Here is a 24,194-nt window from a genome sequence, read left to right on the forward strand (position 1 = left end):
TAGAGTTATTAGACTTTTATTTACCATTTACAAAAGAGATTGACCGCATGCATGTTGTAAGGATGCTGTATTCCCTGCGATGAGCAGACATGATCCCACCCAGCCCTCTCCTGAAAAGTCTGGAAAGACCTGTGCAGTCTGGGCTCCTGCCATGCTAGAGCCTGCCCCTCATTAATACTGTTTGGGTTAGGAACTGAAGACACCCTGGCAAGAACTCTGTACACTGGCACATCTGAGTTATACCTCAAAACACAGATTCAGACATCACACAAGCATAAAATCTCTTCTCATAAAATCACGACATATTCTAGAGGGCTTGTGTGCAAGTGGAGCAAAATGTAAAGAACAATTCTATTTTTTCTACCTGTGTATAAATCTAGATTTTCTTACGGCACGTTCCTTAAAGCAGGGAAGAACCTCTGTAGATTAACCACAGCAGGTTTGTAGGGTTTCTCTCTTGGGAACATTGTCACATACTAACAATGTATGCCTAGACTACAGGAAAATGCTTTCAGACAAGATCCCAGCTACCAACCCACTGTGCAACATCAGACAAATCTTGCCTTTCTTGGGAACTCATTTCCCTTATCTTGGCAAAATGGAGGCTCGGACTAGACATTGCTGCCCAGCTCTGGTGCTCCCTGAGAGTGGAATCGGTGAGGGGAGAACAGAAAGAGAAAGCCGTCATCTGGTTCTGGCTTCTGGGGACCAGTGGTAGCCAGCACAACACTACCAGTGTATCTGAAAGATTCTGATATTTTCTAGAAGAACCGTACTCAGAGAACTGGCTTGCATAAAAAAAAAAAAACTTTGTATTTGTGCCACTTTGCACTTGGTTGAAGGCTTCATCACAACTTTGGGGCTGAGGTTCTTCATTTTACTGATGAGGAAGAAGATAATCAGAGAGTTAAAACAGCTTCCCTAAGTTGAATAAAAACAGAAGATCCCTTCCATCTCAGCCCGGATATCTACCAACCACCCTACACTGTCTCTTGGAAGAGGACTGGTGGGCAGCTTCTCAGAGAGGAGTCCCAACCTTCTTTTGGGTACTTTTAGAGCTCCCAGTGTGGCTCCAGCTTCTAGGACCAGGGCCGTCCTGGACAGGCATTTCTGCCTTCACTCTTGGTAAAACCACCTTATACCTGTAGGTCCCTTGTCCCACATGAGCACAACAGTGGTCTACAATCTCACCCGGATGCCATGCTTCAGTGTTTCAGTGGCTTCAGGCAGAGCCCTGCAGCCAGGATGAGTTTTCAGTGTCTCTTCTCCCCCTGTTTGCCTGCATTTCCTCTCCTGTGGAATGTAAAGTTTGCTGACCTCCAGCCTCAGCCAGGACTAGATCTCCTTTTCCTGCTCCAGCTCTTAGCTATGGGCTTCAGGATCCAGATTCTTGTTGGCTTAATCACATAGAGCCAAGGCCCTATGATGAGATTCCAGCAGGACCCAAGCAACTGAGAATAGAAGATGCATAGAGCTAGCTCCTTGTCAGTTCCTGGCCTCTGAAGAATGGGGAGCATCATGGCTATGTCAAGGATTGGGGGCACAGGGACATATTTGCTAAATGCATCCTGAGAAATTGCTTGCCCAAGGCCCTATCCAGAGACTTGTGTATGGGGTACAAAACAGGGGTGATCTTCAGAAACGGAGGAAGGGGAGCACATTGAGATCAGCAGGGTGGCTATGTTGGGTAGGAAGGGAAGAAGGAGCCACAGGGTATTCTCTAGAAGTAAGCCTTGTTTGTATTTTTCTTCTCAAACTTTTGCTTGAGCTCAGAGACCAGAGTCAACTGGGTGGGACTTCCCAAGGCCTCAGACTGAGGTGACTGTTGGGATCTCTCTGGGGTGAGGGATCCAGAGACTGTAGGCACCGTACAGCAGGTGACTGTGTTGGGCACCATTCTGGGGGGTGGAGGGAGAGCCGGAGCGGTGGGGGGCAATGGGCTTCCTGTGCTGTTATTGCAGTTCTCATTGGTAGGATCCTCTTTTAGCATGAACTTGGTGGCAGACTTGTCCTTCCTGAACTTGAGCCACTCAGTGCGGGCAGTGCGGGGTGCAGGTCTGAAACGCCTGCGGAATACACGTCGCACGGGCTGGACCTTGTTGGACTTCTTGTTACGCCAGAAAGTGGCAGTGGAGATGAGTACGGTTATGGCCACAACAATGGCCATGATACCGGCCAGTACACCCACGGCCTTCATGGGGTTGTCCTTGGTTTGTATCAAGAAGGCAGCCATGGGGCTTCGGGACAGCGTCTGGAAGAGAAAGCCGTTGCCTGAGTTGAACTGTTCCCACTGGTCCCTGGAGGACAGAGTGGGGGCATGCACTTCCTTAAGCCTGATGGGATGAATCAGCACCCACCCACCCCCAACCCCCCCCTGCAACGGCCCCATGCTGGGGATACAACCCAGGGCCTTATGCTTGCTAAGCAAGAACTCTACCACTGAGTTACACTCCCAGGCCAAGCCTGATGTATTTTAAGAGAATTTGAGAATCTAATAAGTGATATGGGCTTCTTTACAGAAAAAGTACATAGGGAGAGAGAACATAGTGCAAATCATTCTCTAGGACAATCACTCAGGCAGAACATGATGCCAACAACCTCTTTTAGATTCAAAACATCTGTTTTGCTGGACACTGTCCTTGAAGCATAAGATATTGTTTGTCTGTGATTACAGAGGAATTCACTAACATAAATGTATCAAAAATCCCCAAAGCGACGATTCTCTGCCAGATAACTACACATAATTATTTCACTTTTACTCTTCAACACTCATGTGAAGAGGCATCATTATTTCCATTTTATAGGGAAAGGTAACAGAATCCTAGGAAAGCCTGAAGTCACACTGTTTATAGGTATTGAAAGACTAGAATTTCAGTCCGATTCCCAAGGCTATTGGTTTGATGGCCTAGGGAGCCTTTGATAGCAGTGAGCATCTTTTGGAGGAAGCCAGGAGATGATCCCTCTCCCTCTGCCTTTGTGTCAGAGAGGCCTGGGCTAGACTTCTGCTACCTTTTCCTTACCGTGCTTTGTACCCACCTCAGTGTCTGTGATGTCAATCTTGAGTAAGGCTGTGGTGCTGAAGGATGGGGAGCCTCGGTCCTTGGCCTGCACTTGTAAAGACCATGTGCAGTCCCCTCCAGGTGTGATGTTGTGCAGAGCATCGAGGGAGCGGATGGAATTCTTGAGCCTGATCTCTCCTGTGTGTGCGTCAATTTCAAACACATTGGCTGGCTCTGCGTGGGTGATGGAATAGTCCACCAGGTTGTTGGGTTCCTCTGCATCCTGATCTATGGCCTGTGCACAGAGAGGGACGGATAGAGCCGGGCCTGGGGAAGATACCTTTATATGCTGGATAAACCAGCATGAATATTGAGCTTGGAAATGGTTGATTTTAATTGAGATGGATTAAGCTGGGAAAAAAATAGAAGGTATGCACTGCCGTGAGTGAGGGGCTATGCTAGGTCCTGTATGGTTCCATTGCCAGAACAAGTCTAAGAAGTAGGTATTGGTGAATCTATACTATAGATGAAAAACTGAAAGCTTGGATACTAAGTGACTTGTCCAAAGGTAGAAATGGAAGGAGGGGAATTGGGATCCAAGGTCAATTCTATTGGGTTTCAGAGCTCATACTTTTTCGCTATTGGGAAGACAGTGAAGCCCAGTAGACATAGCACTGCTCTGAAGGCAGGCAGACCAGCTATGTGAACTCAGGGAAGACAAACACTTAACCCATTAGAGCTTCCTGTTTTCCATTTGAAATGTCTTCTTTCTCAGAAGATTTTTCTGGAATAAGGTGGAAATGAGGTTACATAAAACACCTTAAAGTCCATTGCCCCTAGTAGGAATCCATTACCTTTTATTTTAAACTAAATTGTTATATTCCAGTGTCTCTCTCAGCTGCTAGAACCAGGCTTTTAGGGGAGCTCAGCTGCCTCAAAACTCACCTCAATTTTCACTGGGGACCCCAGGACCATCGTCTTCTCCTGGATGCTTTTTCCAAATTGGGGATAGTGGTCATTGACGTCCAGTAGAGTGATGAATACTTCAGCCAGGCTGTACCTGCCCTCCATGTCCTCAGCTTTCACATAAAAGTTGTATCTAGCAGTGGCTTCAGCATCCAGGCTGGCCCAGGGCTGAGTGTAGATAAGCCCAGTGGATGGGTGTATCAGGAACCTGGCAGGCACAGAAAGAATAGGCATAGGTATGCACATGCATGGATGTGTGTACATATGTGCTTGGGGCACATGCACCACTCATGCAAACATGTGCACATACACACATATGCACACACATCCATGCATGCAATGATAAGCAGATGAGCTGCCTCCAGGAAGCAGCAGTGAGGCATTATGAAGCTTCTCCCAGAAATCCTGCCTGCTCAGATTCCATCCTTCCAGTCTAATGGGAGAGGAGGAGCTTAACAACCCCCAATTATAGCTCTCCTCCTATGCCCTGCTCCCTCCCCAAGCCCAGTACTGCTTGCCTAGCTCAGAAAGCCTCCTGCCTTAGCTCTAGCAGTGACCATGACCTTCTTTTCTCCTAAGCACCTTGCTTATTAAGACACCAGAAATCTCTGACTTGGGCTCTGTACTATTTCCCACTATTCATCACCACCCTCCTTGCACACTCTGGAAGGTTCACCGCCCGGCAACCCAGGCTCCCATGGCTTCCAGGTTCTTCCTGCCATCAGCAAAAATATCTCCTCCCAACACCAAATAAATCCCTTGCCTGAGGCTATGTATGGGTTCTGGATCTACTTACAGGTCCGCCCCAGTTCCATAGATGGAGTATTTGACTTTGCCCCAGGGTCCTGTGTCTGGATCCACAGCCTGGAAGAGAGAAAACTCCCAGTGGCACCTGTCCTGAGGTCAGGACGTGTTGACAGCTCCCTAAGCAAGGGTGGCTTTCAATGGCAATGCAAGAGGGCCTGGAGTTTGCTCAGCTGAAGAGGAACTCACCGGGAGGCGGGAGACTGCCTGAGGGCTCTAGTTTTCTTCCAGGGAGGTCTCAAGTGTTGGAGGAACCAAAAGGTTCAGATCTTCAAGTCATTTATTCCTCCTTTATACATGAGGAAGGGAACCGGATGGGTCCCATGGCCTGTGCATATGTCCTCAACACAGACCAGTGAAGGAACAGAGGCTAGAGAGGGCAAGCAGCTCAAAGTCACAGCTAATGACTGTGGGCTTTGTGATTTAAACTGGAACCTGAATTTGTCTCACTTACAAGGCCCCTTACCCCACCCCAAGTCCTGGGGCCAGTCCCCAACTTACTGTGACAACCACCACGTTGGAGCCCCCTGGGGCATTCTCAGGGATCCTGGCAACATAGTAGTGAGAAGTGAACTTGGGGACATTATCATTGGTGTCCAGGAGCTGGATCACAATATCTGCCGTGGAACTGAACTTCTCTGGAGTATTCACTTCAATGGCCAGGAGCTGGAGGAGGAGGAGGAAAAACTGAGGCCTTGTCTGGATGGACAGTCACCTGCCCAGGGCCCTCCCACCACCTGCTCCCCAGAACTGGTCCAGCACCCACTTGCCTTGTCTCTGTTCTTATTCTCCACTTTCAAGAGGTTATTCCTGCCACCATCTGTAAGATCTCTCCTCATTCCTCCCTCATAGACAGCTCCTGTTTATATTTGAGCCAGTTTTTTGTTCTACTGATCTGCATATATATTCCTTTCTAGTTCCAAATTTTCTGAGTATTCTTTATTTCTCCAAATAAAAACCAGGATAAGTTTTCTTACCTCCTCTCCAAAGGAAATTCTAAGTCAGAGTTAGTTGGGGAGATAGTGAATTCTATATCAACCTAGGGATAACTTGCATTTGTTTTTGAGAATTTTAATATTTATTTATTTATTAGTTTTTGGCGGACACAACATCTTTGTTTGTATGTGGTGCTGAGGATCGAACCTGGGCCGCACGCAAACCCGGCGAGTGCACTACCACTTGAGCCACATCCCCAGCCCTCGAGAACTTGCATTTTTAAAACAAGGTACATCTTTACATATCTTGCCTTCTTTATATCCCTTTATGAAATTTTTGCATTTTTCATCATTTAAATACTACACGTTTCTTGTTATGGTAATTTCTAGAAGTCTTTTATTCCTTTATATATTCTCTCTCTATTTGATTGGGGGTATCAACTTGTAATCGAACTTGTCAGCAATCTTGCTATGTTTCTAATGGTTTTTAAACCATTTCTCTTAAATTTTCTAAAGAAACAATTATATCCCTTACAAATAATATGAATTTTTGCTTCTTCTTTCTAATATTTATGACTCTTATTGCTTTTCTTTATTCGGGAACAATGTTATTCCAAAAATCATGCTATTATTTATAATAGTGGTGATGGCAGGCATTCATGTTTTGTTCCAGAGTTCATAGAATTCTTTTAGTATTTCATTTTTAAACATGATGTTGGGCTATAGGTGTGTATGTGTGTATAAGTGTAATGATGACTTAAATAATATCAATGTAGTATTTATTGTTGATTTTTACTAACATATAATAAGTTAATATGTAATATTGATTATTTGTATACATTTATAATTTTACTTAATTTTAAGTGACATTAAAAAAGTATTTTTCCCTCTTCAGCTAATATGGTATGGTTATGGTAATTTCTAGAAGTCTTTTATTCCATTACATATTCCATTATATATTCAGGTTATCAGAATAAATGACAGATGTCAAAGACACATGAGAAAACATCTTGATAATCAAATGGTTTCTCTCTTTCTACTAACAGGCCAAATCTTGGTGGTAGTTTTCTCTGACTCTCTACCCCTTGCATTCCTGAGCCTAGTTGTGGTTTAGGAGCTGGGAGCTCAGTGAAGCTGAGGCCGTGAGAAGTCTATAGGAGGCTGTCTGTGCACCACTTTTCTCCCCAACCAGATCTAACACCTTCTCCCCATGTCAGCAGGAGGAGCAGAGGGCCGGGGAGAAAAAGAGTAGGACCAGGAAGGACAGGGGTGATAGGAGTCCCCTCAGGGATAAATCAATAATGGGGTGAGTGCCCCATCACACTCCCCATTCAAGACAGTGCAAAACATCACCTACCTTAAAGGTTAACACCTGAGAGCTTTCAAAGTCAATGGCATCTGAATTCTCCACAATAATGGTGACTTGGGCTTCATTTAGGACAGTCTGTGGGACCACTCGGAAGAGGCCTCTGGGTCCCACCAGCCGCAGGTTGAATTTGGCATTGGCTCCCTGGGCAATGGAGCGTGGAAAGAGGAAACAGGGAAGATAAATGAGAACAGAAACACATCATATTCAGGTGCTAAGTGCCCTCAGCATACGGAAATGCCCTTATCCCTGAAAGATGAGTCATCTTTCTTTCTAAAGGTGCATTGATCAAGGATCAGAAAGATTTAGCAGGGTATAAGGATTAAGCAAGGTACAAACACATAAGACCCAGTTTCTGTGCTGGGCATGGGGGGGTGGAAGGACATATTTGCAAACACCTGTTTGGAGGGTCAGATGCAGGGAGTTTTGTTTGACTGGCTTTTGCTTTTTAAAAAAATAATTATTGGTACATTATAACTATATATAATAATGGGATCCACTGCGGCATAGTTGTACATGTGCACAGCATATTTTTTTTTGTTTTATCTCAACATAATTTGATCAAATTCATTCCTTAGTGTCCTCTCCTTTGCCCTCTCCTTGCCCTTTCCTCCTCCCTCCCCCTGATCCACATCCTCTCTTCTACAGATCTCCCTTCTATTTTTATGAGATCTCTCTCCACCCACCCCTTTTCTCTCTAGCATCTACATATGAGAGAAAACATTTGACACTTGATATTCTGAGCCTGGATTATTTCACTTAACATGATGTTCTACAGTTCCATCCATTTTCTTGCAAATGACATAATTTTCTTTTTCCTTTGTGGCTTTTCATTTTTAATTGATTCTGAATTCCTTTATGCTGAGAAGATAATCTTTGATTGGCATTGTCCCCCTGCTCCCTCTTGATTATAACCTTTGGTTTCATTCACTTTGTGATCTGCCTGGTCCCTGCTACATAGGCAGTGACAGTTGACACAGAGCCAGTTAGTTTTGAGGGCAAGACCACGCACCTGGTCAGAGTCATTGACGGTGATCTTGAGGCCCCGCAGGATCTCCCCCTGGGGCGGATGTTCATACATGGACAGCTCAAACTTGTTCTGAGGCCCACTCTCTCCATAGAATGTTGGTGGATGGTTGTTGAGGTCCACAATCCTGATGGTGACAGGGACGATGGCCTGGGCAGCTGGGCTTCCTGCAGAGCTGATCTCTGTCACCTGGGGTGGGGAGAGGTGGCTATGGCTTTGTAGCACATGGACTCTTGTTGGCCCCAATGGTCCTGTATAATCCCCTTTCTTTAAGTGTAGTCTGACCGAGCAATTTGTTTCTGACAGCATACGGCAAAGATGATGGGCTATCACTTCATGGTTAGATTACATGAGATTGTAACTTCTCTTACTAGCAGAATCTCCCCTGATGGCTTTGATGAAGGAGGCAGCTATGTTGGAGAGAGGCCCATGAGACAATGGGTGACCCCTAGCTAAGAGTCATCAAGGAGCTAAGTAGTGTCAATAACCATGTGAGCTAGGAAGACAATCCTTCTACATTCCAGCCTCCAGATGAGACCCCAGTCTTGGTTGACAATCTGACTATAGCCATGAAAGTGACCTTGTAACCCAGAACCTAGTCAAACAGAACCTGGACCCCTGACCTACACCAACCGAGAGTATGGATGTATGTTGTTTTATGCCTCTGGGTTTGGGGCAATTTGTCATGAAGCATTGGATAACTAATAAAGGCTGAAGAACCAGGGCTGAGGGTCCATAGTATCTCATTAATAATGTGGCAAATATCTGAGCAAATATCTTCCAGGGCCTCCTTTCCCTTTTCTATCAGGATGCTCTCGTTCTACAAGGACACTCTCCTAAAATGACTCCTTCACAGCCTGGCTGCTCTCCTAACCCTCTCCCTTCTCAGACGCCTGTGCCTGCTGTTTCCATTTCCTACTCCCACTCGTTTCTCACCTGTCCCACATTTAGATACTTCACACTGCCTTCCGTGCTGCACTCCACGCTATCACCTTTGCACCTTCCCAAGGGCTCCATTCCCTTGGAAAATGTGATTCTGCTCTTGGCAAGTTCTCCTCAACCTCTCTGAGCCCTCCTGGGTTTCCTTCACCTGTGCCTCCCTTGATGCTCCTGGGATGTGGACTTAGCCAACTGCTCCTCTCTTCCCACAGCCATTTTGGGTGCTCCCATTCCTTCCTGTGCCTTTCACAGTGAATATGGACACTCTCTTCTCTGAGTTCCAAACCTGCATGCCAGGTCCAAGCACCCAGACTCAACATTTCCTTCCTAATTAACTTATAGCCTCTCCCATGCTCCTGATGGTAGTAGCATCCAGGTTTCATCTGACCACTTTGTATTTTGCAATTTGTCCCTTTCTGCCATCTCACCTCCCTTTACCTCTACGGGTCCTCTTCTGCTGACACCTTGAATGGTGTTTCTGTGTCCTGTTCAGTTCTCTTCAGATCCTAATTGAGTTCTCAAATGCTTGGCTAGCACTGGAGCCAGGATCCAGAGTCCTGGGCTTACCCCTTTCATACACAGACACACACTCTGAATTCCCATCCTAAGAGAGGATCCCACACTCCAAATTTTGTAATTCAACTGGTTACCAAGTAGCCACAGTGAGCTTTCCAACATGAGACTATCAAAACCTTTCAGTGGCTCTTCATGTTCTTGGGAAGATCCAATAAAACATCATAGGTTATTGGAACTTTGAAGATAGTAAACAGCAGAGAATTAAGTTTAGTGTGGGACCCTCCTAAACACAGTGTCTGTGTGGCTGCACAAGTCACATGCCCTGCTTTAGAGAAAACCCATTCCTCACATTCAGGCCCCTGATGCTCTGGTTCCCAACCTGGGATTCCTACTTTCCTTCTTCTGCATGCTTCCTGTGAACTCTGCTCCAGTCTCAATTGACTCCTTGTTGATTCCTTACCATATCATGTGTTATTGTCCCCAGCCTGGGCTTCCAGGGATTTTGTGGCTTGTAATATTTTCACTTACCCTCACCCACCATGGTTTCCTCCATCAGTCTCCACCTGCTGGGTCTTACTGGTGCTGGAGGCATTGCTGCTTCAGTCCTATTTCTTCCTATTTTTTCATAATTCCTGCTGTGTGTGCATGCGTGCACACACACACACACACACACACACACACACACACGAGCTAAAACCTGGTGTAGGTGCCCAAGGTAGCAACATCTAGCTCCCTCCCCAGACTGAGCCCCAGGGATCAAGGAGGGCTTGGGTCTCATTGCCTTGGTAGCCCTCCAGGGCTGGAGAGTGGGCAGGACTGGCAAAGCTAGAGGGGGTTACCTGTACATGCAGCTCATACACTTCCTTCCGGAGCTGGGCAGGGCTCTGCATGACCGAAATGGCTCCAGATGTCTCATTAATTTCAAAGTCTCCATCACTACCTGTCAGAGAAGTCCCCTGCAGTTCAGCACAGGGCCACAGGGGGGTGTAGGGGAGTCATGCCACTCGCTTCTCAAGCATTAGCTAATTGGAGGTTTCCTTGTAGACTGCAAAACTGTGATCGTCTGTGTCTTGCCAAAGAGGAAACTGAGTCTCATAGGGGCCAAGTTAACTTATCTAAGCTTACACAGCAAGTGCAGACCGGGGCTTGAACTCACTTCTGTCTGGCTCTCAGGTTCCATACTGTATTCCTTCTCCTATGCATGATACTGTGTGTGTGTGTGTGTGTGTGTGTGTGTGTGTGTGAGAGAGAGAGAGAGAGAGAGAGAGAGAGAGAGAGAGAGAGAGAGTGTGACAGAGCAAGGGAACAAAAAGGAGATAAAGACAGAGGGAGGTAAGGAAGAGGAGAGAGAAGGAAAGAGGGGAAGAAACTGAGGGTGTGGAGAGAGAAAGAGGAAAGAACAAGGAGATGGTGGGGAGCCGCAGAGGGAGAAGCAAGAACAGAGGCTGGGCCATGCCCTGTGACTGGGAAAAGGCTGCAGTGGTGAGTGGCAGGAAGGTGCCCAATGTCTGTGCGCCTGGGGAAAGGAACCTGTCTGGGATGGTGGACATGTTCATGCATGTGTGAGGTGCTGGAAGGCAAGTGTGTATCAGATGTGTCCTAGGACAGGGTGTGGGAGGTGGTAGTCTCTGGGTGAGAGTGTAAAGACATGTGCACATCTGGAATCAGACTCCAGGTGTGATGACCTGGCCTCCTGTGGGCTGCAGAGACACCTCAGGAACACTGCAGCCTGTTCAGCTTCTGCCCAGGTGTGGAAAGAGCACACTGCAGAGTTAAAAGACCTGGGTTTAAATCCAGAGGCAGGGACTTGGGTGCCAGTTTAGCTGCTCTGAGCCTCCGTTTCCTCATCCATATGTAGGGCTAGTACTAGGGTCACACCATATCATCACTGTGCTTATTTATTCAATTCAACTATATGCTCTAATCAAATATTTAAAAGAATGAGAAAAAAAGTACAGAAATTCCAAGAGTATAAGAAATGTTGCCACTCTCCAGGTGCAGTGGCACATGCCTATAATCCCAGTGACCCTGAGGCAGGAGGATTACAAGTTTGAAGCCAACCTCAGCAATTTAGCGAGACTCTAAGCAACTTAGTGAGAACCTGTCTCAAAAAACAGAACAGAACAAAACAAAAACAAAATAAGATTAAATTAAAAATGAAAAGGTCTGGGGATGTGACTCAATGGTAAAGTGCCCCTGGGTTCCGAACCCCAGCACCTCCCCCCCCACACACGCACACAAAAGAAAAGTTGCCACTTATCGCCATTCTCAAAGGTGTGTTCAGGGTGAAGGGAATGAGAATCCGTGGGGACTGTGTGGCTCTCAGGACCCCACTACTGTTCCTGCTGTTGCTAGACTGCAGCACATTTGTCACCTCCTGAAGGGCCCAGATGGCCTTCTCTAACACATTTTGTCCTGGCCCACAAGGTTATAGCATGGGCTGCCTAGAGACCCTCAGACCTCAATAGGTAGGGAACCAGAACCCAGAGAGGTAGAGGAAGTTTTCTGTGGTCACCAAAAGAGTCAGAGCTGTAGCTCCAAAGCTAGACTAGACTCACCGTTCACGAGGCTGTAGACAATGTGATTGGGTTTGCCCCGATCTCCATCCATGGCCACCACTGTCAGCACCTCTGAGCCCTGGGGGAACAGAAGCAGTTGCTTGAGGCTAATGGTGATACTGGGGGCTTCCCCCTCCCCAGAAACTGCCCCATCACAGAAGGGAAGTGCCATCCCCACACAGGCAAAGAACCAGGCCTCTGGGTAGCCCTGAACTGTGACGTGCCCTACTCTGCAGGGGGCTTCACTGACCTCCCAGGGATGGAGGGACAGCCTGAGCCTCCCTTCTTCCTGGCCCACAAGGTTATAGCATGGGCTGCCCAGAGACCCTCAGGCCTCCAGACTGACTCCAGTCCCCTAGGCCACACTCAGCCTCACTCTGCTGTCCCCCACTCTCTGGCCTCACCCTGCTGCCCCCTCCATCTTTTGCCCTCACTCTACTCTAGAGGTGCATGAGGGAGAGATGAGAGGGGTGGATCCCAAGATCACCTTAGATGCAACATGTCACACTTTTTACTTTATCCTATGGCCCCTGGAGATGGGTTACTGAGAGGAAAAAGTCCAGTTTGACCTTGCCCCTTTCTAAGTACCTTACTTGGGACCTACCCTCTTGCCTGGCTACTCAGGGCTACATCTGAACTGGGTTCAGCTGCTGCCTTCCCTCCATAGCCAACCCCAAGTCTTGACCCTCAACACCTCTCTCTGCCCTTAGCTCTTCAGCATGTGGGTCTGGGGCTCTCCCAACCCATCTTGCAGCCTGCACAAAGGGCAGCCAGTATTTCTCCCTCCCATTCTCTGTGCTTGTCTCCAGCTCTGTGTTCTCAGTTTGTTTCATGGAGTTGGGAACAATCAGGGAAAGGGGAAAGTGAAAGTTGAGAAGGCAAAATAATTGCATCCACTGTGGCCAAATGAGGTCTGGCTCTGGACTGCTCTGCCTGCAGGGAGCCCATTGTACAGCTGGGAGGCACTTAAATACATGGATGTATTCCAAGAATGGATGAGCTCAAGGTGGGGTGTGCCGTGCATGCTGTGGGAGCATAGAGGAGATGCCCACATCTTACACCAAATGTGCGGCAGTGCCGGAGCTGAACTGAGGAGGAGGGGCATCAAGTGATGTAGTAAGATGGAGTGGGGTACTCAAAGGATAGTAAGGTTCCTGGTGTGGCAGGGAGGCTGAGTCTCACAAGCCAGCCTGGAGAAACTGACCACTGGGGATTCACCCACAGACCAGAACACAAGAACAATTGCCGAAGCACCAGGGGCAGAGATTTCACTACGTGCGAAGGAGGTAGAGATTGGCTTTCCAGCTGGACCTGGGTTGGATGCCTCACAAGGGTCACTGTGATTCACACAGCAGATGATGGAAGAAATGCTGGTTGGAGGGTCCCTAGGCTATACGCTTGGGGCTGTGGAGGCTCAAAGGAAACCTCACCCTCCAAAGGTATAAGAAAGGCCCCACCTCAAACAAGACTGTTGGCCACTCGCCATCCTCTCTCTCTGACCTTTCCAGGGGCTGACGTTTGCAGCCAGGATGGAGTAAACTTGCATGAATGTAGGACCGCCTGGCATAGCCTCAGTGCCCAGAAGCATGCTCCACACTGGTATGGGCTTCCTCCTCCTGGTTCATGGGCTGAGCCTAGTCCAGAGCCAGCCTCTGTATGAAGGGGGTGTTCCCAGGGCGCAGGGTGAGTCCAGCCATCCTCAGCATGGGGCCCCAAGAAATCACAAGGGGACAGGGAAGGAAACATCTGGAGGGGACACTGGCTGAGGGGCAGAGCCACTCACCGGCAGGGTGTCTTCATACACGTAGCCATAGTAGGGTGTGCCCACGAAGACAGGAGGCATGTCCTGAACGTCCTCCACATTGACTGTGACAGTGGTGGTGGTTGAAAACACGATGTCGGCCCCTCGAAGCTTGCCCCCGCCATCCTGGGGAAAAAGCAGGACCACAGAAGGAGAATGAAGACAAGCTGGGCTCAGGAGTGGCATAGACTCTATAGGAGTCTGGCACCTGCCATCTACTGGCTGCGAGGCCATCTGCCCTCTCTGAGCTTCTGTTTGCTCCTGTGTCAATGCAGTTACTTCTCCTCTCACAAGGATGTTGGGGAGATTCAGTGAGATGATGCACGAAGGTTTTCAACCAGGGTCTGGTGTGTACTAGGGTCCTCTGGATACAGGAGTGGTTCTTTTTCCAGGACCTCATGTGAGCAAGTGCCAGAGGAGGAGGAGGTCAGGGCTAAATTCTCATTCCCAGCCCCAAACCAAGCCTGGAACACCTGAGTAGCGATGAAAGGTCCAGCCTTAGGGGCACATGGGTGCCATCGGGGCACATGGGAGTTGTTTCCTTATCCTCAGCAAGCCTAACAGAAGTGTGCAGTGAGTTGAGCCCCCACAGAGGAACCAGTAGGTGGGCCCTACTTGGAATTCCTGACGGAGGCTGTAGTGGGATGACCTCTAGCCAATATGTGACCTGTAAAGGGCTTCTTGCAAAAGAAACTTCTAGGCCTAGAGGGATAGCTTTTGCTCTCAGGGGGAAGAGGCTTGGTTGAGCCCTGCTGATTCCTGGCTCCCACACCATGCACTTCGGAAATGTGAAGAACTTAGTTAAACTTCTGGGGCAGGCAGGTGAGGAAACAGAGGCTCAGAGAGAGTAACTGCTCACATGAAGAGGAGGAGTGGGGTGAGCAAGCCTGGCCAGACAGATGGAAGGTCCCAGAGGCCAGGTTGTGGAGGGTGTGAGGGGATCACTTGGTCCTACCTAGCTGATCCTGGCCATCAGTCTTGAAGGGTCATATCCTCTCCCCTGGAAGGGCATATGGCCTCTCCATGCCATAGGCACCAGGCTCCCCAGAGAATAAGTCCTGACAAAAGATTTTAAGTAGCTGCCTCTCCTCCCTCCTTAATTCCCGTTATGCCTCCTGCTCTGCAAACTGCCCTCCTGCTGCACAACCTCACTGTGTTCCAGGACAGTTCAGGACAGACTAGATGCTCCTCTGTTTCTCACTCTCTGTTACCTTGGCAATCACAGTGACAAGATGCGTCTGGGACTTCTCATAGTCCAGAGTGGCTCTGGCCTGCAGGCGCAGTACTCCGCTGTGGCGATCCAGGGCAAATGTGGTGGAGTGCAGGTTCTGTAAGAATCAGGGAGGCACTGGACCTGAGGAAGAACCCCAGGCTGCCCAGGAATGTTCACTCTGAAGGGTTCTCATGGGCCCTTGTCCAAGGAACTCTGGTTTGGGGGCTGAGGTTCCAACTTGAGGGCGCCCAGCCCTCTTGGCCCCCAGGATACCCTCATAGACTGTGCTTAGGACTTTTCTCTCCCACCATTTTTGTCAAAACTAGAATGTTCTCTTCAAGCAGGGCCTTAGCTTTTCTCTCTGCTCAGCTGGAAAACATGGGGTTCAGCCTTTGAACTGACTGAGAGGGCATTGGAGCTTCAAGGTCATGGTGAAGGGGGGAGCCTTGGGGACCTTCAAACCACGTGTAAGGGCTGTGCCTATCCAGGGCAGCTCCTGCTGGGAGCAGCAAGGAATGATGATCCCTCTGGAGGAGGCCAGCAGGAGCACTCACCTCTGGTGGGGGTGCTCAGGAGGCCACAGGGTGAGGTATTAAGTGCCAGGTGCCGTGATTGGAGTTTTGTGCACATTTAATCCTCACAGTTGTTCAGTGAAGATATGTTTTTATCTTTCCCATTTTACAGGTGAGGGAACTGAGCTAGAAAATTCAGGTAACGTGTTGAAAGTACATAGTGGTAAGTGGGGGATCTCTCCGATACCTGTGGAGTCGAAGGTGTGTTTCTTCAGAACCTGTACCAAGCTGTACACTGAAAATTGTCAGGGTGGGTGACCAGATGCAGAGAAGAGGAAATGGCATGGAAACAACAGCCAGGTCAGAGAGGTAGTTGACTTTTAGGAGAACAGATAGGGGTGGGGGTTACAGGGGAGGGGTCCCTGCCTTTGTCAGGGCAGCACCGATGGACAAGGGTGGGGGTCAGGGCATAGTAGCTCTTATTCTGAGAGTTGTTCCCTCTGCCCTTTTTTCTATGGACCATTGTAGTCCCAGATAGGTTTCTCCTACCCTGTGTGAGTACAGAGTGTCTGAGGCTTATCCTGGGGAAGATTCTGGGGGAGTTGAGGGCTAAGGGTCACAGGATCTCCATAGGAGTGAGTTGGAACAGGCCAACTCAGAGGCAGTTACGATGGGGAAGTCAGGAAGAAGCCTGCTATCCCTCTCAGGTCCTGACCTGGCTGTCCCAGACCTGTGGATGCTCTTTGGGAATAGTAGAGGGCACTGATCTAAGGTTCCTGATGATTGAAAGGAGGATGTCCAAGTGTCCCCTCCACCCCAGAACCCTGGGTGCATCCTATGCATCCCACCTTACCTGCAGGAAGTAGGTGACACTCCCTCCAGAGCCAGCATCCTTGTCCACTGCATGAACCTTGAAGATGCTGCTTCCAGCAGGTGTGTCCTGAGGAGCCACAGCCATAGGGAAGGGTCAGGGGCCAGAGGCATAGGGAAGTGGTGAGATCAGGGGACTGAGGGGCTGAAGAGGTGGCAATGAAGTATGCAAGCTTCCAATGGGGGAAGGACAGAGATAGAGGAGACATGTTGAACTGAATGCAGGAAAGATGAGGAGGAATGGGAGAGAGAAAGACATGGCAAGGGATTGGGGTGCCCAATGAGAAAGCAGAAGAAAGGACCAAGATCCCAAGTAGATGAGGGGTTTAAATATGAAACTGCAATCTGCAAATGAGGACACGGTTCACAAACATGGACATACTTAGGATCACCAGGGACCCCACACACAGACTTTAGAACAAGAATGAAATGGGTTTATCTTGCTGACTTTGATTTTAAACTTTGAGAATTTTTGGTGTTGACAAGGGTCAGGGAGACAAACTCTTCTGTATGTTGTAGGGCAGGAAGTGAACAGGTGACCTGGAAAAGCACCTTGGATACAGGTATTTATGCTTTTGACCCAGTAACTTCAAATCTTGGGGTTCTATCTTAAGAAAATAACTTTTATCTCCTCCTCCCTCCTTCCTCTCTCCCTTCCTTCCTGCCTTCTCTCTTTCTATGGCTGGGAATGGAACCCAGAGCCTTGAGCATGCTAGGCAAGCACTCTAACACTGAGATATACCCACAGCCCTTTAAGGAAATAATCTTAATTAAAGAAAAGAAATCCTGTATGCTCAGAGGTTGATATTTCTTATAATATCAAAAATATAAATTTTTAATATCCAAGCATAAAGAAATGAGGTAATGAAGACGGATTGTTCACTTGGTGGAAGCTTTCAAAATGATAACTTTTCAATTAATGAGGAAAATTTCTAGGGCATAAATAAAGTGCAAAATAAGATATTGATAGCATTTGTTTACTATATTCACAATTATGTCCAACAAAAAATGAAAAAAAAACCCTATCATCACACAAAAATTAAAAGAATATACACCAAAATGTAACAAGTTCTCAGGTTGGAGGGGTTGAGCGTGATTTTCAAAACTATTCCCTCCTACTTTTCTAGAAGTTACACATTTCTACAATTAACATGCACTAATTATAATGATAAGTAGACACTCTTTTGGAATAAAACCTAATGTGGGAGGGCAGGGAGGCAGAGGTAGGGGAGGACACAGAGGGCTCTCTAGAGGGCAGCAAGTGAAGGGAAGGACAGGTGCTCTGCACTCCAGGCCCTGGTTCCCTGGGCCACAGCATACAGCAGCTCCAGTGGGAAGGCTGTGGGCCTGAGGAGGGGTGTCTTCCCCGTCCAGTGGCTCCTCTTACCTCAGGAACCAGGACGACATAAGGCTCTTGGATGAACCTGGGTGCCTCGTCATTGGCATCTGTCACTAGGATCACGACTTTTTCTGTCACCTGAGAAAGGGCAGAGTGATCAGGAGTCAGGGCAGTGAGACTTTCTGGGGGCTAAAAGGATGGTGGCCTCTAATACCCCTAGGTATATGTTCCTACCCATCTCTTCTTTCTCTCTCCTTCTCTCCCTTCCTTTCTTCTTTTATTTATTCATGCAACAAATCTTATTAATGCCAAGCACTGTGTTCCATCCTGGAGACAGCAGACAGTCTGAGGCACATTATTTTGCAGTGGCCATGGTGGCTTGGATATGCGGTAAAGACCAGCATATTCTCCCCTGCATGGAACCCCTCAAGGGCACCAGGTGCACCATGGCCTGTGTAAATGCATCCCTTCGGACTGTGTGTACTGCATCTAGAGGCCCTGGGAAGCCGCAGCTAGCTGGGGATGTGGTGGTGGATAGTAGGGAGGTTTCTCAGAGGAGTGAATATTAATCCCTGTAGCAGATTGACCAGAGGAAAGAGGTAGAATTGGGTGGTGGGCTGGGAAGAAGGGGCCATGTGTGCAAGGGCAAAGAGGACTGACATAGTGAGTTCAGAGAATAGAGGAGATGCTAAGTCATGGATGAGAGAGAGAAGCTGAGCAAGGCAGATGGTGCCTGACGGGAGGTCCCGCATGTCTGAGTGAAGCTTGGATTTCATCCTGAGGGTGGTGGGAGCCAGCTGTTGGCACTTGCTTTTAGAGTTACAAAGCAAAGGTTGGGGGAAGGGTGTTCAGATCTACATTTTACAGCCATGTCTCTGGTGGCACTTTGGGTGTGGATTGGGGTGGCTGGGGGAGCCAGTGGGTGTGAGGCAGATGAGAAGAACTCCTGGGTGGTCAGTGTTTAGTTCAGCTCCAGCAAGTGGAGCAGATAGGGGCGCAGGGTTGAGGAGTTGCTATGGAATGTGGATTAGACCCATAGAAGGTCAGTGGAGAGAACTTGCTTTCAGTTCTCTCCACCTTGCTTCTTTCTTTCACACCTCTCTTCAGCTCTCTGCTCTGGGCAGTTTGGGCAGGTCTTGTTGGAGCCTGGATTGGATTTACAGGAACCCTCAAGTGGGCTAGGGGAGGAACCATGCCCTTCTCAGGCCCAAAGGCTACATGTTGCTAGGGCAGCTGGGGAGCGCACTCACCAGGTTCAGGCCGTCAGAAATGCTGATGATGACTTCAATCTCATCCTCCCTCTGTGAAGCACAGGAACTGAGTGAGTGTCTGGGAACCTGACATGCCTTGGGGATGCTGGGGCTAGCGGAGCTTTTCTTGGACCATCAGAGGAGGCCTGGGCATGTTGAGGAAGCCCTGGAGCAGGGCCTGGTGGTGGCAGTGCACCCAGTGTGGCTGAAAGCTGCCTCTTGCCAGGCTTGAGATTTGGGGGATTAATGTATCAGGGGTTCTCATAGACCCAGAGCAACTGATGGGGCCCCAACAGGAAATGCTCTCCTGCTCGAGTAGGAGGAGAGGCCAACTCAGCTCAGCTGGAAGAAGAGGACATCCTTTCTTTTCTTTTCCTTTACCTCTCCCTTATCTCTCTGCACCTCTCCATATCCCAGAGATCTGCAGTGGTCTATGCCCATGTTATCTCAAGAGCTCCCCAGGACATTGTGTGAACCTCTATAAGGTCGCCAGATCCCTGTGGATGCCAGGAGTGCTGTTTCCACAGTCGTCACTGAGTCCTTTTTTCCCTTTCTCTATCCTGCCTGAGGCTAGTGGATTCTGTCATTGAAGCAGAACTGGCAGCAGCCCCACAGCTGAGGTCTAGTTATGTGGCCAACTAGGCTGACCAGCCTGCTGTGGGGTTATTTATTTATTTATTTATTTATGGTCCCGGGGATTGAACCAAGGGGCACTCTATCACTGAGCTACATCTCCAGCCCTTAAAAAAAAAAAAAAAAAAAGCTGGCTTTGAATTTATAATGCTTCTGTTCTGAATCACTGGCATTACAGGTGTGTGCCACTGCACCTTGCCTGGTGTTGGGTCTTTAAAGAGAAAGGAATCCCCTGCCCTGTCATTGGTAGTTTCAGATGTATGCAGAAGGAAGGAGGTTTTCCAAACTCAGACATTCTCTCAACCCACTCTCTCCAGTCCTGATCTGCTGAGCTTCCCTATGGCTTATAGGATCTGTCTAAGGACTGGCTTCAAAGACCACTGCAGGAAAGACCACTGCAGGAAATTTCTTTCAGAAACCTCAAAGTACAAACATTTCACCTTTCTTTTTCTTTCTTTCTTTCTTTCTTTTCTTTTCTTTTTTTTTTTTTTTTGGTATCAGGGATTAAACTCAGGGGTGCTTAACCATTGAGCCACATCCCCAGAGCTTTTTATTTTTTATTTTGAAAAGTTGCTGAGGCTGGCTTTGAAATTGAAACCCTCCTGCCTCAGCCTCCTGAGGTGCTGGGAGTACAGGTGTGTGCCACCACACCCAGCCAAATATGTCTTTTTAATTGCTCAAAAGATTAGCAGGGCTGGCAGTTGCTTTTGAAAGGACCCCCCCCCCCTCCTTGAGATCAAAGTCTCCTCTGTAATGGAAAGCAGCCCAGAGGCAGAGCTGCTGTTCTTGGGCAGCCTCAGCATCACCACCCTCAACCCCCTTGGTCCCCTGCTCTGCAGAGAGGATCTGACACATACTGGCATGTTCTAGCAGGCAGCAGCCCTAAAGGGCTTCCCACACATCCCCATACCTCTCTGTCCAGCTCTTCAACCAGAGTGATGTTTCCAAAATTGGGGTCAACAGAAAAGACGCTTCTGGTGCTGGGGTCAAAGCTGATGTGATAGGAGACCCGGTCTCCCTCTGGGTCTGTCCCATTCAGCGTGTACACATGGGTACCTGGAAAGAGCACAGTGAGGGAAACCTAGAACCTGGGACCCAATTTATCCTGAAAATGGCAGTTGCTCAGAACCAAGGATACAAACGTTTATAGAGTGAATGTTCAATTCAGCACCTAGGGTGCTGCCCTGAACTGGGAGCTCCTGACTGGCCTCACCCCTCCTGGCTTCTTCCCACTTTTTATCTTTATTCTTCACAACTGTCCGATGTTATTATCAGCCACTTTGCTGACTATAATCTATAAGACAGATTATGGAGGAGGTTCAGGTCTGCTGTGCCTAGTTGACTCTAGTGACTATTTCCCTCTGTCTAAAATGACTTCTCTCTCTGGAGCCAAGACTTGGGAGGAGGGGGAGGGTTATCCCTGGGGGGGGGGGAAGCAAGGAGACAAGGGAGCAGTACTGAAGGCAGGAAGTCACTTGGAAGACTTCAGGGATTTCTGAAGGTAGGTACTGCTTAACTTGCTCCTCCTTTTCTTTAGGAATACCAACGCTGATAGAGTAAGGAAGAGGGGCTGCGACCCTTTCTTCTTATTCCTCGCTATCTCTTTATATTTCAGCTGGTTGGAACTTGGTGACTCTTTTTAAAGTCTAGAGAGCTGAAGCTCAGGGAAGTAAATATATATGTTCAAGGTCACAAAGCCCCTAAGGAGCAGTGCCTTATCGCCAAGTTGCAGACCACTGACTGCCCCCAGGGGCCTACCCTGTCTTCAGCCTCCGCCCCCCCCCCGCCCCCCTGTCTCCTGGACTGTCCCGGCTTAGGTCGCCATGGCAGCGGTGACCTCTTTTCCAGACATTGCCCTGGGGAACTTGGAGGACAAACAAGGAATCCCCCAGGGGCATGCGCAGCCTTGAGCTAGGCACCCTGTAGGCTCAGAGTCACGGTTGCGTCTCTGCATCCAGGGGAATGCAACGTACTCTATGGGAGACCTGGGGTGGGGGTGGGGGTGGGCTGAAGCTAGGGCTACTTACCCACAGGGGTGTCCTCTGGGAGGCTGAATAGGGCCATGTTTCCATTGGTGCTGCCCACTCCGTTGTCAAAGAAATGGGGGGCAAAGTTGGCCTGGACTAGAAAGAAGAAAGGAAAGATCCCCCAGACACCCCGGGAGAGCTTCGCACCAGCATGGTCATTGGTCAGACCCCACTAGTGCGAAGAAGAGCGCTCTGTCTCTCCAACTTCTGCGCACGGAGGGACCCAGCTGGGCGCGCCGGACAGTGCACCCGTACCCCCGCAACTCCAATGGGCTCCGACTGCGCTCCAGCGTCTCCAAGACACCACGTTATCCGGGCGTTTAGGAGCGAGGTGGCGCCCAATCCCATCAAAGGGAGGACTGAAAACTCTTGCTCAGAGAGGGGCAGTGCCCCGACAAGGTCATACTGCGAGGCAGGATACCTTCCCTTGCCCCTCCAAGCCATCAAAGTAGTTAGTCAATCTCCCACCTTGCGTCCGAGGAAAGGAGAGCAGCAAGGATCTAGCCCCCACACCGCGGGGCTCTGGGTCCACCCCTCTGGAGAAGGGCCCCAGGAGCGCCCACGATCTGGCCAGGCCAGACAGCTGGAAGGACTTCTCCCGCCCCCGTCCCGCAGCCTGAGTCTCACTCTGGAAGTGGACGATGTTTCTGAGTCCACCCAAGTCGCACCATCCCCCATTCTCCCTGTCACCCACGGCGGCCGGAGGGGCCCAGCAGCCACTCACCCAGGCAGAAGGGCAGTAGCCCCAGCGCCAGGACGGCCCGCGGCCTGCGCCTCATGTCTCCGCGGGTGGGTAGTGAGCTTCACCGCCGCCGAGGCCGGGAGCAGGAGCATCAAGCATGCCCTGGATCCGCGAGGAGAGCAGAGACGACAATGGGGGTGGCTGCGGCTGCGGCGGTAGCGGCGGGAGGGGGCGCGGGGCGGGAGAAGTGCCGGGTGGTGCGAGGGCGCTAAGCGGATGACAGGGCTCGGATCTGTGCAGCTAGAGCACTCCTGCCCGCCGCCTTATGAGACCAATTAATGGGAACGGAGCTGAGGGACCTGCTCCTAGGTGCCGGCAGGAGGGCTGACAGGACTATCCTCCCTCCACCACGCCCCCTTTGCTCAAGCCTGGGGCTCAGGAGCCTCGAAGTGCAGAGACAGGGCATTATGGAGGGAAAGGAGTGTCTTTCCCCTGGTTGCCCTGAAAAGGCTGTTGGAAAATTGGGGCTTCCTTGGGTCCTCAAGTCCTGGTAGGGCTAGGGCTCCACCCCGGTTTTCCTTTTTCATGAACTTCTTCTGTGAGTTTCAGGGAATTCAGGACTTCTTGAGCATTCTTGAAGACAAAACAATGGGCAGGGAAAAAGCCCAGACTTGGTCTAAAGGGATATCTGGAGGAGAAGCGAGAGGAGAAAGAGATGGAGAGGTTTGGGGAGGCATTGACTTAGCAATCTAAATAGGTCCCAGGAACCACATTCCTAAAGGCTTTGAAGGTGAGACCAAAACATGGGGAACAGGTGGTGAAGGGTTATCAGGGCCTCCTTTCTGGGATCCCAGGAATGCCTGCCCTGCCCTCCAGGTGAGGCCAGCTCTCCCAGAGGGTCTCATCACATGTGTTGTGTGTTGTGGGCAGCAGACTCACTCTCATCCCTAGAGCACAGTCTGGTGACCACAGAGGAGCAGCTGACTCACTCTTCAAGCTGGCCGAGGAAAGGCAAATAGTTTGCAGGCAATTTCAAACCCCATCTTGAGGTAGACTGGCATATAGCTGGCCAACTCAAGTGTGAACTGCCCAGGTAGGGGGAGCTCCCCAGACCTGCAGGATATTTAGGCAAAGCAAGGCACTGCTTTGGCACCCTGACTGATTGATACCTGGCTGATTGATACCTTACCTGAAGCAGGTAAGGGCAGGAACTTCCCCAGTTTCTAGTAAAGTTCCCTGAGTTCTCTCATTGTCCTGCTCTGACACAGAAGTGTGTTTGGAAACTTAGCCTATCTCCCTTCTCATGGCTGTGTCATTTCTGAGTTAGAAAGGAGGGCACAGGGAATCCACTTCAAGCCAGGTTACATTCCAGGACGCCCTTCGGAGGGTGTGATTTCAGGTAGAGGAGACCCCCTACCTCCAAGGGCCTTTAAGGGAGCAGAGCATCCCCCATCTCCTATGCCAGGCCACCTTGATTAGCTATTAGCAAGGGTCAGGACTCAGAGAGAAGGAGGGAGAAGATGAAATAATGGTTCTAGGACATTCAAATTTTCAGGCCCAATTCATTCATCTTGTTGGATCCTCTCAGGCTGGGCATTTTGAAAAGCTGCTCTAGAAATTGCAGAGATCTTTCTGCGTCTTTCAATCACAAAATGCTGGGATAAAGCCAAGGTCAGTGTTCCTCAAGTCTTATATGGAGATGAGAAGACAGAGGCTGGCTGGAGGCAGAACCAAAGTTTCCAGGAGCCATCTTGTCA

The 24,194-nt window shown here is 49.3% G+C and overlaps 1 protein-coding gene across 1 annotated transcript; it reads right to left on the reverse strand.

Annotated features, from left to right (window-relative positions):
• Positions 1-22,768, reverse strand: Cdhr1 (cadherin related family member 1). The gene is made up of 17 exons (XM_005340083.4): positions 22,480-22,768; positions 21,756-21,851; positions 20,639-20,784; positions 19,096-19,146; positions 17,894-17,983; positions 16,490-16,576; positions 15,123-15,239; positions 13,894-14,037; positions 12,111-12,189; positions 10,392-10,492; positions 8,083-8,286; positions 7,062-7,214; positions 5,271-5,435; positions 4,762-4,829; positions 3,945-4,173; positions 3,037-3,294; positions 1-2,251 (listed from the first exon to the last, which is right to left on the reverse strand). The coding sequence occupies exons 1-17, from the start codon at positions 22,532-22,534 to the stop codon at positions 1,721-1,723; spliced, it is 2,574 nt and encodes an 857-aa protein (XP_005340140.2). The 5' UTR covers positions 22,535-22,768; the 3' UTR covers positions 1-1,720.
• Between the last annotated feature and the right edge of the window lie 1,426 nt (positions 22,769-24,194).

The sequence above is a fragment of the Ictidomys tridecemlineatus genome, chromosome 1 (assembly GCF_052094955.1).
Source record: "Ictidomys tridecemlineatus isolate mIctTri1 chromosome 1, mIctTri1.hap1, whole genome shotgun sequence".
NCBI lineage: Eukaryota > Metazoa > Chordata > Mammalia > Rodentia > Sciuridae > Ictidomys > Ictidomys tridecemlineatus.